The 18,240-nt window shown below is 45.1% G+C and overlaps 1 protein-coding gene across 1 annotated transcript; it reads left to right on the plus strand.

Annotated features, from left to right (window-relative positions):
* Window positions 1–9,532: 9,532 nt before the first annotated feature.
* rnf166 (ring finger protein 166) lies at window positions 9,533–18,031 on the plus strand (the record flags this gene model as incomplete). Its single annotated transcript, XM_079169450.1, has 6 exons — window positions 9,533–9,687; window positions 12,423–12,579; window positions 12,888–13,000; window positions 13,905–14,019; window positions 14,807–14,914; window positions 17,966–18,031. The coding sequence occupies 6 exons, from the start codon at window positions 9,533–9,535 to the stop codon at window positions 18,029–18,031; spliced, it is 714 nt and encodes a 237-aa protein (XP_079025576.1).
* Between the last annotated feature and the right edge of the window lie 209 nt (window positions 18,032–18,240).

Genomic DNA, 18,240 nt, shown 5'->3' on the forward strand with positions numbered 1-18,240 from the left:
ATCCGCCAAACCTGGAGTGTACTGGAGTTTGTTAAAGTAAAGCCCATGTGAGAGGCAAAAATGGCCTAAAATTACACATGAAAATAAAAATGTCCGACTTCCTGTTGGGTTCCTGCCCCTTACATTTGAGCTGGATCCCTTTCAGAACTCTTGAAACGTTTGAAGGAGTAATGTTGCACGGTGTATCGATACTAAAAAGTGTACCGCGGTACCCGTACGTTGAAAACGATACGATTTTGCATATTTTTAGTATCGATACTTCATTAAAATAGCGTGTGAACAGAGCGCACTCACTGTTCCGCTCCCTGTCATGCTGCCTGCACGCATTGACTGCAAGGGGGCGGGGCTACCCAGCGCTCACACACGCACCAGGTAGCGCTCACTCACAGCGAGTGATCGCAGGGGACACATGGCATCAAGTGCAGGAGCTTTTGCCGACCGTCCTCGGCTTGTTGGAAAAAAAGATGCCAGAAGTGAAATCTGGAAGTACTTTGGCTCCATTGCAGACAGTGAAGCAAAGCCCACTGACACACAGAGACCCGTCTGCAAAACGTGTTTCAAAACCACACAGACCAAGGGAGGCAACACGTCAAACATGGCAAAGCACCTTTCAGACAGACACCCCGAACCTTTCAAAGAGTTCAAAGGACGACAGGTAGTTTTCATTAATATCTTGCTGTAGGCTAATACTACTATTAATGACATTTGTTAAGTGTTCAAAAAGCTGGGCAGGAACAAGCTGGTAAAAAAGGGAACCATACAGATGTTTTATTTATTACTATTATAGATAAATATACCAGTATCGTATCGTATTTATGGTATCATATTGAATTCTGGTATCGTAAGTATCGGGTATCATGATATTTATGGCAGGTATCGTATCGAAGTCATCATTTTGGTATCGTGACAACCCTATGAAGGAGACTTGCTTGCCCAATCCCACAGTCCCCCCTTAAACCCTGAACCCTCAGGGACTTACTGACATCACCTGGTAAATAATGTTTAACGTGACATTGCAATGAATTGTGGGTAATTCCCATGGGCAATGTCTGCATCTAATGCTGAGTTATGGACAGGGTTCATAAATAACTCAAAATGTCTGCTAGAGAGCCCTCAAACACTCGATGATTTGAGTGGGACATCCCTAAACCCTCACAAAGTGAAAGTGAGTTCTTGTGACCCGGGATGTAGGAGGCTTGGATGATGAACTGTTACTGGGCCCAAACCAGAGTGAGCCTCCTCATCAACTTCATTCTATTGAGACAATGTGACCGTCCTTTTTAGATGATGTCCAGAACGACGCTGTGGAAAAGATACCAATGGTCTTGTTGGACTATTTGTGCCCCAAAAGAATAGTTGCTATGACGACTGGGTACATTTCGGAGACCGTGGAGGTTTAGGGGTGATGGAAGGTGGGGGGGGGGGGGGGGGGGGCAATGGAGGGCAGGCTGTGGAAAATGGTAGCGCTTGGTTTATTAGGAGCTGAGGTACATGGCAGAGGAGCTGTGAGGGTGCATGCAATATGCGAGGGTGCGTCGCTATTCAAAGAAGAGCGAGCTGCAAAACTTGACTTGGGGTCTAGTGTTTCCCCTCCTTGTTTTTGTAGTATAGGCAAGTTACTGGTGGCTTAAGATGCAAAAAGAACGTGATATGTGTAGAAATCATTGCTGCCGAAACCGGGGAAGGCAGAGCAAAGTATGTGGCGGTACATGAGGAGGAAACAAAGGGTTTTGGCCAATGACACCACCGTGGATCGCTGTTATGGGAGCGGTCTTTACAGCTGTAGTAGACAATACCGAGGTGGGAGACAAAAAACCAGTAGTCCATTCCTGCAGTGCATATTTTTATTATAGTGCATCATCAGGAATGTAAACAGCAGCAACAAAACAATCCTCTGGGCAGAAAATATGGCCGACGTCTTCACATTAAAGATTCAACACAAGGGAAACATTGTTGATCAACTTCAACTAGAGCAACAAACACCATCGATGTGAACACAGAGTCCTCCTCCTCTGGTCCCACTGGAGTCCTGCTCCCTGACGGTCAATGCAGCTTGATCCTGGATGCCACGATGGAGCCAGGGGCCTGTACTACGAAGCAAGTTCAACATATTCAGGGTATCTTTTGGTTATTTGGTTCACCAACTAAGCTGGTTATCACACAAAATGTGGTCGACAAAAACCAGGAAGAAAACACCAGGAAATGGCTGGACACAGAGACAGAGGAACACTGGGTTAGGTGATGAGACACAGGTGAATCCAATCAGGGGGGAAGACTCTGAAACGAGAGGAGAGGAAATACAACATTAAAACGGGAAACACTGACAAATGATAGAAATCTGAATAGCTGAAAGGCTAAAATATTGTCTTACACACCGTGAGTTGTATAGTTGTAATAACTCATCTTTTTAATATTATACTGCTATCGCTCTCTGGGACGCTGCAGATTGTGAAGCCCTCTGAGGCAAATTTGTGATTTGGGGGTTTATAAATAAATAGAATTGTATTGAAAACTGAATTATAATACATCTACAACACATCAGTCAGATCTATCGTGCTATATATAAAGCAGTGACATTAAGTTAAGCTTAAGTTACCATGGCGATCTACCCCGGGAGGAAGGGAACCTCAGATGAAAATAATAATAGTGATACATATTTTATGATGTATTATTATAGGTTAAGATGAAAGAAATGAAAGCTTCAATAATTGTAATTCAATAATGTAGGTTTGTGTTTTATAGGCTGAATTCAGTGATTTCCTTCCCTTACTGAAACGTTCAAAACATATCAAATAAAAGAAGAAAATGTGGACCTCACTAATATATAAACCCTGGCTGCAAGTCCCTCCAACTTTATGTAAATATAACTAAATGACTGTCATAGCACTTTATTATTCCATATTTAAGGAGAAAAAAGAGGAAGACAGATAAAGACGTTATCTGTTTGTACGAGTACAACATTCTAAACGTCAGTTTGTTTGGTCTTGAATGGTCCCTCTAATACTTCACTAGTATTACTTGAATAACACCCGTTTGTCCCAATTGGTTTGCGATACGTTGCTGTGTACATTCATAGGCTGCTGGTTCATCTTTCTTATTCAGGACTTTTGGCCCAGTTCGCTTGCCGTCCGCCTCTGAACTGGCTTCTGGGATTGTAGTTCTGAAGAGACGTAGAGAGACTATGGAAGCCCATTTCCGCGAACAAAAGAATAAAAAGACAAAGGTTTTGTTTTGTTTTTCTGGCGGAAAAAAGTTAAAAGTAAAAAAAAAATAATGCACCAACTGCATCCATCTGTAACCATGACACTGACCAGATGTTTCCAGTTTCTGTTTAATGACAGTTGCCACCTCAGCTATATCGGTTTTATTATTTCTACTCCAGAGCTGCTTCTTCTTTAAAATCATTTCAAGCCTGCGTTTGAAACATGAAAAGTATTTCATGTGTTGTAAAGCCACGTTTAAAGTAGTCTTCCATGTACTCACAATCTATGTGTCAAATGTAGGGTAACTGTGACAAAGTGGGTGAGAACACACCATTTGTCCCCATATTGCATTCATCTATAAATCTAACCATGCTTGACAATTGTTTGTTTATCATACCCACCAGGTGTTTCAGAGGCTAAAGGGGAAGGCACCCAACCATTGCCTCTATTTATACACTGGATGATGTCATCCGTGATGTCATTGGGTCAGACCAAGTATGGGGGGGGGGGGGGGGGAGTAGAGTATGTGTAGGTAATTGGTGTCACCTGCACTGAATTAGATCCTGCTGATAGGAGGCTCTATATAAAGGAGATGACTGTGACTGAACGGGGGGAAGAGAAGATCAGTGTGTAGCTGTGTGCACGTGATTATGTTAGTTTATGTTGAGTTTATTCAGTTCCGCCAAGTTAACCGTTTGTTTTGTTTGATATATGTTTGGTTACACGTGTAGCAGTGCACTTTTTGTAAATAAAACACCTTTTGTTATTGGAACAAAGTCTCTCGTGTCTGCCTCCTACCACTTCAGAAGCCACTCCGGTCAGGCTTCACCACATTTGGTGGCAGTGGTGGGATCCAGGCCAGTAGGAGGCAGTGAAGAAAAATGTCAACCAGACCAAGGAAACAGAAAGAGTCCCAAGATGTCGGTGACGAACCGGGGGCAGCAGGTGGCCAACCCGAGGAGCAAGAAAGTATGACTGAACTGTCGAGACTTATGCGATCCTTGATGGAACAGCAGGCTGACCACGATAGCAGAACAGAGCAGGAGCGTAAGCGACAGGTGGAGAGATGGAAGTGTATCCAACACCAATTTATACAGCTCCAACAAGTAGGGCTGCATTTTGGGGCTTTTCCAGCCAGGAAATCTCACCAGACTGGAATTCCGTCCTCCATTAGCCAACTGCAATAGATCATCCGCAGGCCTGTCTCGGATGACCGGGACTTGAGGTAGATCGGTTGTCAGTTCTATGGAGTGGGTGGATGAGGCTGCTGCACCTTCCTGCAGCGGCTGACGATCCTGACGGTCCTGTGTTACCTCTGCTGTGTTGCAGAAATTTGAAATCAGTGCGGAGACCTATCGAATAAGGTTCCGTTCCACTGTGCCAGTAGAAGAGGAGACTCCTAAAGAGCTGCAGGTCCGCCTTAAGGACTTGTACGGCAAGTGGATGGCTCCAGAAGCTAAGACAAAGGAAGAAATTGGAGACACTGTCATCATGGAGCAGTTTCTCAAAATCCTGAATCCAGGCCTGTGTACCTGGATTAAAGAGCGAAACCCAAAGACCTCCAAAGAAGCAGCAGAACTGGCTGAAGTTTATTTAGCTGCTCGCCGTCCAGCAAAAGAGTACCTTCCAGCCAAGTCCCGCCCACCCACCCCATCGAGCAAGGCGTTTGGTAATGAATTTAGAGCTAATACAAGACATAGTTTCGTCCCCTCAAACGCAGCTACATATGAGCCGAGAAGCGAAGCCCTCTTAGCATGTCATTCATGTGGCCAGATGGGTCATTTTAAAGCAGAGTGTCCTAATGTACGTGTTAGTAACAATTACATGTGTTTTGCTCCCCAGTTACTTGTCAGTGAGTTAGAGAGGAATAGTGGCTCGGAATGTCAACGTGAAGAACTTACAATAGCTGTGTTAATTGAAGACAGACCCTGTGTAGCTCTCCTAGATTCAGGAAGTGATCGCACCCTAGTCCGACAGGACAGTCTCCCGAGGGATGTCATTTTTTGTGGAGGGACAGTTGATATTTTCTGTGTTCACGGTGACAAAGTAAGTTACCCCATAGCTGAGGTAGCTATCCAGGTTGAAGGTCAACACTACTTGCTTTCAGTAGGAGTATTTAAACAACTGCCCTATCAGGTTGTGTTAGGCTCTGATCTCCCTATCCTTGCTGAACTGATAGCCAAGCAGTCTTGTGAGGCTAGAGCTAGCTGCACCAGTGGAAGTTTGCTAGCTGTCACTAGGTCAAAAACCAAGCAAGAACAAGCTAGGTCAACAGCGGAGTGGGAGGAGTTACCGTTTGCAAACGAGGAAGTGCCTAGTGTTGAGCGCACCAAATTGTGTAAGGAAAGGAAAAGCAAAAGACAGGAGACGGGACAGAGTAAGGGGAACAAAAGTTGCTGAACAGGTGTCGAAGCCTTTAGAATTCGATCATTTTGCTATTCCTAGCGACATTGCTAAGCTACAGCGAGAGGACCCCACACTTGCAACGTTGTTTGCTAAATGTGTGCCCGAGTCAGCCCAAGTGAGGGATAGGGGAAAGGAAGCATTTGTGGTTAAGGGAGACATGTTGTATCGCCGTAGCCAGATTGGTGACCAGTTAGTCATTCCCCAGAGTTTAAGGCCCACAATCCTTAACCTGAGCCACTCTATCCCATGGGCAGGACACCTGGGACAGGCAAAAACATTTGCGAGGATGGTTACCCGTTTCTATTGGCCCCAGCAGTACGCTGACACAGTGAAATGTTGCCAGTCTTGTCCAAAGTGTCAGTTAACTGCTCCAGGCAAGAATGGAGATAGGGCTCCCCTCATTAGCATGCCCATCATTGATGCACCCTTTTCACGCATTGCCATGCACATTGTAGGTCCTCTAGAAAGGAGTAGTGCAGGCCACAAGTACATACTGGTAGTCTGTGATTATGCCACAAGATATCCTGAAGCCTTTCCCTTGAAGAAGATCAAGGCTCGCCAAATTGTCAACTGCCTCATTCAGCTGTTTTCCAGAGTCGGAATCCCAAAGGAGATCATCACAGACCAAGGCACCAACTTCACCTTGCACCTACTAAAAGAGGTGTACAGCTTGCTGGGAATTCAGGGTGTAAAGACCAGCCCCTACCATCCACAAACGGATGGCCTCGTGGAGCGCTTTAACAAAACCCTCAAGTCTATGCTGAAGAAGTTTGTGAATGACTCAGGGTCAGACTGGGACCGATGGCTGCCATTCTTGCTGTTTGCATACAGAGAGGTCCCACAAGCATCTACAGGGTTTTCACCTTTCCAGCTGCTCTATGGACATTCAGTGAGGGGTCCAATGGATGTCTTGAAGGATGCCTGGGAGGGTCCGATGCCACGACAGCAGTGCAGTGAGCTCTCATATGTCCTGAAGATGAGAGACAAACTGGACCAATTTCAGGAGCTTGCCAATGGTAATCTGGCTCAAGCACAGCAGCGACAAAAGAAGAGTTATGATAAAGCTTCTAAGAGGAGAGTTTTCCAGGAGGGCCAGAAAGTTCTTTTGTTGCTGCCAACATCTGACAGTGGGCTCCTTGCCAAGTGGCAGGGGCCGTACAAGATTACAAAAAAGGCTGGCCCTGTTACGTATGAACTCTTGTTACCAGACCGTTGGAAAAAGCATCAAGTCTTTCACGTAAACCTTCTAAAAGAGTGGGTAGACCAATCAGAGCAGTCTTTAACCATGTGGGCACGCACAGTTGTTGATGAGGAAGAACTTCAGGAGCAGTATTTTCACACTTCAAACTGACACTCCAGTGTTTCCAGATCTGAGTCATCTTACGGCAGAAAAGCGCTGGGAACTCCAGGCCCACAAGCAAAAGGGCTCTTCAGTCTAAAGCCAGGTTGTACAAACCTCATTGACCATCAAATTCGTCTGCATTCATCAGAACAGCAGCCAATCAGGGACACCACCTGCCGCATTCCAGCCAGACTTGTTCCAGGACTGAAGCAAGACGTGGAGGAGATGCTGGCTACAGGAATCATCGAGCCTTCGTGTAGTGAGTGGTGTAGCCCTGTGGTGTTGGTTCCAAAGAAAAATGACCCTAAGCTGAGATTCTGTGTTAACTTTTCAAAGTTAAATGCTGTGTCTGCCTTTGATTCCTATCCAATGCCAAGGGTTGATGAACTGATTGAGCGCTTGGGAAATGCCAACTTCCTAACAACCCTTGACCTGTGTAAAGGGTACTGGCAAGTGCCCTTAACGGAATCTTCAAGGACTTAACAACATTCAGGATTCCAAGTGGCCTGTTCAGATTCAGAATGATGCCCTTTGGTTTACACGGCGCACCAGCAACATTTCAAAGATTGGTTGATGAAGTTTTGAGAGGAGCGGACGACTACGCAGCAGCGTACATTGATGACATAGTTATCTTCAGCCGGACCTGGGAGGAGCATGTTCAACATCTTGCTGATGTCTTTCACCGCATCCACAGTCTGGTCTGGTCATCAATGCTAAGAAGTGTCACATTGCTAAGCCAGAGGTCCAGTACCTTGGTTATGTGATTGGAGGTGGAGGCATCCGTCGTCAGGTAGGAAAGGTTGAGGCGATTGCAGCTTCACAAGGGGGCACCTAACACCAAGAGGAGGCTACGATCATTCTTGGGGTTAGTAGGTTGGTATCGCAGACTTATTCTGAACTTTTCATCAAGATCTGCAGTACTAACTGACATGACTCGCAAATCCAGCCCAATGAAGGTTAAATGGACTCAAGAAAGTGAGGATGCTTTCAAGGACTTGAAAAACTGTGTGTGTCAAGAACCGGTTTTGCAGTGTCCAGATTTCACTCTTCCCTTTACTGTCCAGACAGATGCTTCTGGAGTAGGTCTCGGAGCAGTGTTATTGCAAGGGCAGGATGGAAACCAGTTGCCTGTGCAGTACATCAGCCGGAAACTCTTCCCAAGGGAAATGAGGTATTCAACAGTGGAAAAGGAAGCTCTAGCTATTAAATGGGCATTGGACACCTTGAAATACTACCTGATTGGCAAAGAGTTTGTGCTTGAGTCGGACCATCGTGCATTGCAGTGGATCCACAGAATGAAAGACACTAATGCTAGAATTACCAGATGGTACTTGTCTCTCCAGCCTTATTGTTTTCAGATTCAGTATAGACCAGGACACAAGAATGTCATCGCTGACTTCCTGTCCCGTGACTCTGAGGAGTAACATTGTAAGGGGGGGGGGGGGGGGGTGACAAAGTGGGTGAGAACACACCATTTGTCCCCATATTGCATTCATCTATAAATCTAACCATGCTTGACAATTGTTTGTTTATCATACCCACCAGGTGTTTCAGAGGCTAAAGGGGAAGGCACCCAACCATTGCCTCTATTTATACACTGGATGATGTCATCCGTGATGTCATTGGGTCAGACCAAGTATGGGGGGGGGGGGGGGGGGAGTAGAGTATGTGTAGGTAATTGGTGTCACCTGCACTGAATTAGATCCTGCTGATAGGAGGCTCTATATAAAGGAGATGACTGTGACTGAACGGGGGAAGAGAAGATCAGTGTGTAGCTGTGTGCACGTGATTATGTTAGTTTATGATGAGTTTATTCAGTTCCGCCAAGTTAACAGTTTGTTTTGTTTGATATATGTTTGGTTACACGTGTAGCAGTGCACTTTTTGTAAATAAAACACCTTTTGTTATTGGAACAAAGTCTCTCGTGTCTGCCTCCTACCACTTCAGAAGCCACTCCGGTCAGGCTTCACCACAGTAACCTATAAAGAGCTGCTTCTACGACTGCTGTGTTAAAGTATCTCATCATTTCGTCCGAAAAATTCAACAACAAAAAAATTGCTGGCAGAAAAAAAGTAGAAACAATAATTTTTGGTATTAAAATTATAATTTTGACTTTTGTTTCTTTTTTGCTGTCAGAAATGGGCTTCCATAGCGACGCGAGGAGAGGACAGTCAGGACTTTAACCATCTACAAAGCAGAGCGCGCGGAGGGTCTTTGATGTAGCCTCTCGTGCTGCTCGCGAGCGTTCACTGGCGTTTCTTCCGAAAGCGCTGATCTGACAACCAAGTGCACCCAGCAGCACACGTCCTCCGTCAGTGTGTAGATCGACGTTTTCTATCCAGGTCATCCTCGCGGCACAGCGCGAACCCCCTGCTCCTGATGTTTACCTCTGCTGCGTGTCTCCTCCTGCCCGGGACAGTACCCCTTTGGTTTATTCACCATATGTTTCATGATTAGTAGAGAGGACAGCCGCCGTGTTTGTGCGGCATACATACAGTGTGCTGCACGGCTGATGCACCAGCTCACTGCAGGTTGGATAGTCAGGAGCTGTCGTCGACAGTAGCGGTGTCCTCTCCGCTCCATGATGGCGATGTTCCGGAGCTTTGTCTCGACGAGCACCCAGCTCCGCCAGCAGCCCAGCAGCGGTCCGGCCGAGGGCATCGAGAGCCAGCTGTCCTGTCCCATCTGCCTGGAGGTGTTCCACAGACCCGTCAGCATCAACAGCTGCGCGCACACGTAAAGTAGCCTCTCTTGTTTGGATGCGTGTTGTTGTGTGTGCACGTGTACAGCAACGTTACGGCCCCGCTTTAATATCATGTGTTTGTGTTGGTAACAGCAGCTCATTCATTCTATACTGGAGCATTCAGCAGAAGTGACAGCGATGGTTGTGTCATACACGTCCTTCACTGGAGGAACACAGCTCAACGATTTGACTGTAATTATTGATGCACAAATGTGAGTCTTGATCTTCACATGTATTAAGAAAAACTAAGCCCATACTTCTGTGTCCAGCAGCAGGAGTTGTTCTGTCATGACCGACTACAGATAGTGAGCAGCATTTATTACCAAGTTATACAATACAAATCAACCTCAAATACAGCTACACCTATAAATACCAGTACTATGATTCATTATTCATTTATTACAAACAACTCAAAATATTCAGTTCTCAAAACATGATGTGGTGTCCTGGGTATGAGAGGGTTGTTTGCGTATGCTGGCAGGGTGCACAAGTTAAGTTAAATGTCCAGTGTGTAGCATTTAGGGATCTGTTGGCAGGAAGTGAATATGATATTAAGAAGTGTGTTTTCTTTATTGTATAATCACCTGAAAATAAGAATCGTTGTGTTTGTTGCCTTAGAATAAGCCGTTTATATCTACATCAGGGAGCCGGTCCCCATGTCGGCCACTGTAGTTCTCTGATATTAGCACACTGGAGAACCTCTGAACCCTCCCATCTATAGATGCTGCCATTTCCTACACACTGGACCTTAAACCCACCCACCTCTGCAGAGACCTGAGCTTGACTCCTCGTGGTTCTTACCTCAGGCTCCTCACTGATGGGTGACATCATGTGACATGGAGGTAGCACCCGTCTGTCAGCAGCAGGAAGCAGCCTCCGGTTCTGCTGAGCGAAGCCGATGCTTCATGTGTTAAAGCTGCATTCTCTCTAGTGTCCACCAGGGGGCGACTCCTCTGGTTGTATAGAAGTCTATGAGAAAATGACTCTACTTCTCTCTTGATTTATTACCTCAGTAAACATGAGTTTATGGTCTCAATCTCTAGTTTCAAGACTTCTTCAATACAGCATGATGTTCATTTAGTAAATGATGGTCCATTTAGAGTCAAACAGACCATAAAGCAGGATATGCTTTAGGGCGGGGCTACTGTGATTGACAGGTCTCTACCAGAGACGTATACGGCGTCTCTGCGTCACTCCTCAGTCCAATAATGGTCACTTGGTTGAAAGAAAAGCCAAGATGTTGACGCCAAAATCACCGAACTCGAGGCTTCAAAACATCAGTCTACAAACCAATGGGTGACGTCACCATGACGACGTCCACTTCCTATAAACAGTCGGTGGTCTGTAGCCCTCCACAGGTCTCCCGGGGGACTAAGGTGCACAAGGAGAAATCAAGACCACAATTCTGCTCAAAATGACCTAAATAAAATGAAGAAAAGCCGTCAGTCGTTCCACAGATTGTTGGCAGACCCAAGTGTAATAAAATCAGAGTCTTGATAACAAACCTGTGATTTGAAAGCTCCTGTAATTGTTTCCTAATGTGCGCTCATTGTTACCTGAAGGACTGGTGGCTGTGAGCTGAACATGACCGAGCTGATCATGTGACTGATGGGATCATGACCTCATTGGCTCTAGAAGAACGAGTGAGGAGTATTTCTAATTTGTCAGTCTGGAGCTGAAAAGAAGAAAGAGAAGAGCAGACCTCACTTCTATTATTACGGGATGGATGCTTCCTTCTCTTCCTCTCCATAGCAACACACGCACAGTGAGACAGCTGCTGTGTTTCACTACCAAACAAATTAGTATTGTATTAATATATATTATTGTTGATTGTTTTGTTGATGTTCCTTTATGTGCTCTTAAACGAAAGAAGGGCTGTAGTCCAGCGTCTCTGATGTTATTGAAGAAAGAATCTGGAATCTGGTAGAATTGTAATTTTACAGCTGTGTTAAAATGCAATAAATTATAAATCAACGGCAAGAAAGTCAACTTATTAACAAAAACAAACAGCTCCTCAAATGTGATTGTCTTTTTTCTTTCTTTGTAATATGATTGTCTGCATTTTATTATTGTTGGTCAGAATGGAGACGCAAACAGAAGACTGGTATCTGTGATGGAATGTTTGACTTGAAACGTTCAATAAAGTGATGGATGAATTGTTATAGAATGGTTATTATTAAAGAACAGGTCCATTATGTACATGTTAGTGTAGTGTAGTGTGAGGGTCATCGCGTCAGAACACCAGTGAACAGAGAGACAGCGATGTCTGAAGGTAAAGTGGTGAAAGTATTCTAAATACAGCAAACACGTGAACAGACACTCATTTATTTAGGTCGGCCTTTTCAGAGGAGGCAGCATACGTCTCTGCTGCTTTGGTCCACAGCCGCTTCATCGAAAACATTCCAAAGTGAGCCCAGCTGTGTTAACGTTCACATTACTCGTATTGATTAGCTCACTGTGCTAAACTAGCTCTCTGCCTTTGGCTAACGGCTGAGTGAGCAAAGACCAACGCAGATGGAGTCTTCAAATATTCCACCTTCTCTGAGCATTGCAGTGGGCTCATATCGTTGTTGAACATGTCATCAGTGTAACGGGGGGGGGCAGAGGTGGCCTAAAGCCTGGACCAGCGGGACACCTGGGACTCCCTCTCCCTCATTATCGTTGCCGTGGTTCTCTTGAGCAACGACTTGAACCGTTTCTCCCGGCTGTCTGTCGTCTGCTCCTCCAGGTTCTGTGGGGAGTGTCTGCAGCCATGTCTCCAGGTGACCTCGCCCCTCTGCCCTCTCTGTCGCGTGCCCTTTGACCCCAAGAAAGTGGAGCGCTCCTCCAGCATGGAGAAGCGGCTGGCCTCATACAAAGCACCCTGCAGGGGCTGTAACAAGAAGGTATACTGGGCATTCCTGTTAGCAACTCATAGGAGCAACTCTCCATCATGGCTGTATGTGTGTTATCTGGTACATAATTAAATCATAATATTGTGGCATCGGTTGCTATTTATAGTCTTTATGTTAATGTTAAGTGTGTTGGACAGAACAGCTGGTCAGTGTGAAGATGGCAGCAAGTAACGCTAATGAGGCTGTGCTGACAAAATGAACAATGTTGTCTTTGTAGTATTGTTAATGACCTACAATCCTCGTGTGTGTGTGTGTGTGTGTGTGTGTGTGTGTGTGTGTGTGTGTGTGTGTGTTCTCAGGTGGCTCTGGTGAAGATGAGGTCCCACACTGCTTCCTGTTCTAGAGTACAGGAGCAGATAGCTAACTGTCCTGAGTTCGTCCCTGTGGTGCCCACCTCCCAACCTATACCAAGGTACACACACCACGCTGAGCGGACTCAATCCCAAAATGCAGTTTCCATTCAAAAACAATGTTCACGTGAGCATTTTGATAAGCAGTTCTTTTTCATAAAGATTTCAGGCCACAGTGAAATGGCTGCTTATAGAGCAAAGGGGACTTGTGAGTGATTCAGATTGACGACTTAGAAATACAGCTGCTCCCTAAAGAATAACTTGCATGAATTAAAAATGCTGCTTTCCCTAAAGAAATCATGTTGTAAAATAGTAAACAATCTATAACAAAGTGGTGTGCTTATTATACATAAACTATAACTAAAGTATGAACAAACTATTAAAGGAAACATTTGGGCATAAGCAGATATGTAATGAGGATTTTATGTAGACATTGTTCAATGTCAAGTCTCTATTCAACCATACAATGGTGTGTGCGTGTGTGTGTGTGTGTGTGGGTGTGTGCTTCATAACTAGTGACTAGAGCGAGCACTGTGCCCTGTCGTATCTACCTTACTCCACACGTTAGCTTTTTACTTCTGCCGATTATATTTACACTTCAAAAATCATAAAAGTGTTCATTTGTGAAGAAGTATCATAAACATGAACCAGTGTTCTGCTAACTTCCTCTATATGAGCTGCATTATGTCAGCATATGTTACTGTATGTCAACTAAAGCCCAGTGCAGGAGAAGATACTCATTCCTCTGGAGAACCCGGGACCTGTCTCACTAGAACTCCATAACATGTGCTGTCTAGAGCTAGAACAGACTGTATGCGATCCATCTCCATATACTCTGACTCACCTACTACCTAGAACTCATAAAACATGTGAGATGTTGTACATGTACACACGGTGTACATAGAACAGATTGAAGTAGCTTGATCCAGGTCTTCTGTTTTTACGTGTCTCTCCATCGGTAAGCAGCAATATTCCAAACCGGTCAACATTTGTGTGTCCGTTCTGTGGGGCCAGAAACCTGGACCAGCAGGAGCTGGTGAAGCACTGTATGGACAATCACAGTAATGACCCTAATAAAGTGGTAAGAGACTAACTCACACAAACACTTATCTAAGGAAACAGGGCTACCCTGGTGGTGTGGGTTTAAATGTGCTGACCACCGGTTCTAGTCTGGCCATGGACCTTTGTTTAGGGCCCCATGATTTCCACGATGCAGAAAACAGGGATGGAATTGTGGAATTTCATAATAAAATTTGAAACAACTTTAAAAATGAAGAAATTTGCCAAAATGTGAATGCAAAAAAGAATACATTTAGAGCAGAGCAATATCCAAACCACTACTATTTTATAAGTGTGTACCTTCTGTGTATTAAGAGTGTAGAGGCACTTTCTTTGAGGAAAAGTAGTGCAATGTTTACATTTCATTCATCCACCACATGATTAGACATTCTTTTTCTGATGACTAAATCTGGTTAAATCATCAAACACAGAATTCAGAAAACATTTGATAGGACCCGTCTGTCTGCCCCAAAGCACAAAGCAGCTCCTGACCTTAATCTCTTGGGAGTGTTTTGTGTGTTGACGGATATCTACCTCGATGGTCTTACTCATTTCACTGAGTTCACTTCCCTCAAGCCAGCGACTGTGTACAACGAGACGGTGGCGGTGTGGCATACTGTAGATTCTGCTTGTGTGGTAGTTTGTGTGGATCCTGAGGGGCCGGACCTACTGAGGCTCACATGGTTTACACAGCTGAGATGGTGGTTTTTATCTTTCAACACTAGTCAAAATAATCCACATGCTCGTGTATGTCTTATGAGTTGTGGCAGTGACTCCACTGAAACTGAGCCGAGTGTTTGTGTCTCCAGGTGTGTCCGGTGTGTTCCGCCATGCCGTGGGGAGACCCCAGCTATAAGAGCTCCAACTTCCTCCAGCATCTCCTCCACAGACACAAGTTCTCCTACGACACCTTTGTTGTAAGTCCAGTGCTGATGTTTCAGTAACAGCTGTTTGTTTGGGGTTTTGATTTCTTTCATGATTATGATACAGGCAGAGCTCTTTATAACCTAACCCAGCAACGTGCAATACACCACTCAAACAACCCTCGGACCGCCCAAACTACCGCGGATCATAAAACAGTGAGCAACTACCTAACTGACCAAAGGACAGCTTCACGTCTAACATTACAGTGGCTGTCACGGCTATTTTGAACCTGTTCCCATTTAGCTGAGAAGCTGCAATATACACTGTATATAAATACTGTAAATACACTATCATCTTAAAGTTCAGACTGTCCCACCACAGAGCTTGACTGTGTCCGGTCAGATGTGTGAGAGGACGATTCGCTATGTCTGAATGATGCTTTTATCTGTAGAAAGTCTTTTTCACTATTAGCTGTTATTTAGTTTAGTCGATGGAGAACAAAACGCTGTAGAATGGTCCAACCAGACACAAAGATCCTCTGAGCAACAGTTGAATAATATTGATGAACTACCAATATTAACTGTTGTATTTATCAACTGACGTTACAACACAACACTGACACAATTCTCAGTCAGTGCAACTAATGTAAGTGCAGTTCAGCTCTATGTCCCATCACAATGCCATCAGAAGTCATGTGACTCAAGTCAGTGTGATGTTGTGACTGAACACTGTCTGTGAGTGCCTTGTAGTTCGGCTCATAAGCACAGACAGCCAGTCTGAGGCAGTCTGTGAGGTGTCTGTCTCCTTACCTCCTTATCCTTCACTCCCTACCCTGGTGTGCTCATGTTTCCTTACCTCCTCATCCCTCACTCCCTAACTGTCCGTGCTGGATCTGTCCCCGTTGTTTTAAAAAGCTAAATAAGTTATTAGCATGACTGCATCCAGCTAGCCAAACCTGTCTGGTACAGCTAGTAGAGAAGCTTCATGTTCTGCTTCCCTTTCCCGCTAGTCTGCTGTCTGATTGTGAGGTCAGGCTGATCTGGGATCAGCTCTATAACTGCAGAATCTCCGCCAAACTTCTCCTCTCAAACGGGTCTTGGAGGAGCAGTGCTTGCGCTGGCGCTCATGCTCGCCTGTAGAGACTTCTCCTGACGAGAACGGGCAGCTTCGTTTTGGCCCCACTCTGAATCTATTTGAAGACGCTGATTGGCTAAATTGTATGTCATTCATTTATATCTTTAATCAGCAATTGGCTAAACTGCTTCATAGACCCGCCTCGGTGGGGCCCACCAGTTGCGCGTTCTGAGACGTGCACACAAGCGGAGATGATGCGCAGACAGGCTGCAGACAAAATCCCCTTCAAAATAAAAGCGCAGGATTTTTTGTCTTCTTTTTTTTTTTTATTTATTTTTATTTTATTTTGGAGAACGACAGGGAAAGTCTCCGAGATCGACCTGTCGATCGCGATCGACGGGTTGGCGACCACTGGGGTAAGGGTTAGGGTTATTGTAAGGTTTATGGTTAGAAAAGAGGATATTTTGAAAGTTTGTGCTAGACTCCTGACATTTTGTGTGTGTATTCCTGGCTATCCATAGCAGCTTTGTGTCAAGTTTGGTGACTTTAGCTCGTTCCTTTGGTATAGCTGTCATAGACTCCCATTGCTTTGGGCTGGGGGCGTGGCCAAGCACAGTATAAGGGTTATGGTTAGGTATAGGGTTAGGGTAAGTGTGATAGGAAGGTAATAGTGTGTGTATTCCTGGCTATCCATAGCAGCTTTGTGTCAAGTTTGGTGACTTTAGCTCGTTCCTTTGGTATAGCTGTCATAGACTCCAATTGCTTTGGGCTGGGGGCGTGGCCAAGCACAGTATAAGGGTTATGGTTAGGTCTAGGGTTAGGGTAAGTGTGATAGGAAGGTAATTGTGTGTGTATTCCTGGCTATCCATAGCACCTTTGTGTCAAGTTTGGTGGCTCTAGCTTGTTCCTTTGATATAGCTGTCATAGAGTCCCATTGCTTTGGGCTGGGAGCGTGGCCTCGAAGGGGCGTGGCCTCGACCCCCTCCCCTTACATTCTCACGGCTTGCTTACAAAAATTACGTCACCAAACATGGCCGTGTTTGGTGTCCCAGGATGCGCAAAATTCTCATCTTTGGGTTCGGGTTAGGGTCAGGGTTAGGATCAGGGTCAGGTTTAGGGTTATTGTAAGGTTTATGGTTAGAAAAGAGGATATTTTGAAAGTTTGTGCTAGACTTCTGACATTTTGTGTGTGTATTCCTGGCTATCCATAGCAGCTTTGTGTCAAGTTTGGTGACTTTAGCTCGTTCCTTTGGTATAGCTGTCATAGACTCCCATTGCTTTGGGCTGGGGGCGTGGCCAAGCACAGTATAAGGGTTATGGTTAGGTCTAGAGTTAGGGTAAGTGTGATAGGAAGGTAATTGTGTGTGTATTCCTGGCTATCCATAGCACCTTTGTGTCAAGTTTGCTGTTCCTTTGATATAGCTGTCATAGAGTCCCATTGCTTTGGGCTGGGGGCGTGGCCTCGAAGGGGCGTGGCCTCGACCCCCTCCCCTTACATTCTTACGGCTTGCTTACGAAAATTACGTCACTGTCATATCTGGACCTGATATCCGGAGTCATGAATGATCTTTCACTGTCCGTACTTGAACAGCATCCAGTAATATTAATGTACACTCATTAGGGCTCATAGTACACCCAGTGTCCTGTTGCTTGCATTCACTGTAAATGTGACTATATTTGATCTGAGATGAATTAAAGTAACAATTCTTCTGAAAGAAGAACCTTTCTCGTCACGGTCTGAGTTAATATATCTGCATACTTCAGAATACAGAAAATTCATTTTTTTAACTGCGAGAAGGATTTCATTCTTCTACCATTATACAAACCTGTTGGAGAGAGAGAGCTCCATCTTACAGGTCTTTAATGTGCTGGGCTGCAGTCAAAAGTGCTCACATGCTTTCTGTTGTACATGTAGTCACATACAACTGTACATTTCCCAGTGATCAGCCTCCTCACATACTGGATGTTTGTATTCGATTAGGAATGCACTTCACGGTTTGCAGTCACTAGTGTCTGTTTTTTTCTGTCAGGACTACAGCATCGATGAAGAAGCAGCACTGCAGGCGGCTCTGGCTCTGTCACTGGCTGAAAACTGACAGCAATCCCACCACAACCACCCTGTCACCATGACGGCTGCTCCCCCGTCCCTCCAGAAGAAGCTCCTGACCCAGCCAGACCCAGCCTGGTCTCTACATAGATCCACATCACAAAGAAGTCCAACCAGCTTTGGATTTAGTGATAACCTTACTTCCTTTTTATTTGTTTCCCGGTGTAGCAGGACAGCCATTTTGCTACGCTACAAAAC

This window comes from Pholis gunnellus, assembly GCF_910591455.1.
Source record: "Pholis gunnellus genome assembly, chromosome: 11".
Classification (NCBI taxonomy): Eukaryota; Metazoa; Chordata; class Actinopteri; order Perciformes; family Pholidae; genus Pholis; species Pholis gunnellus.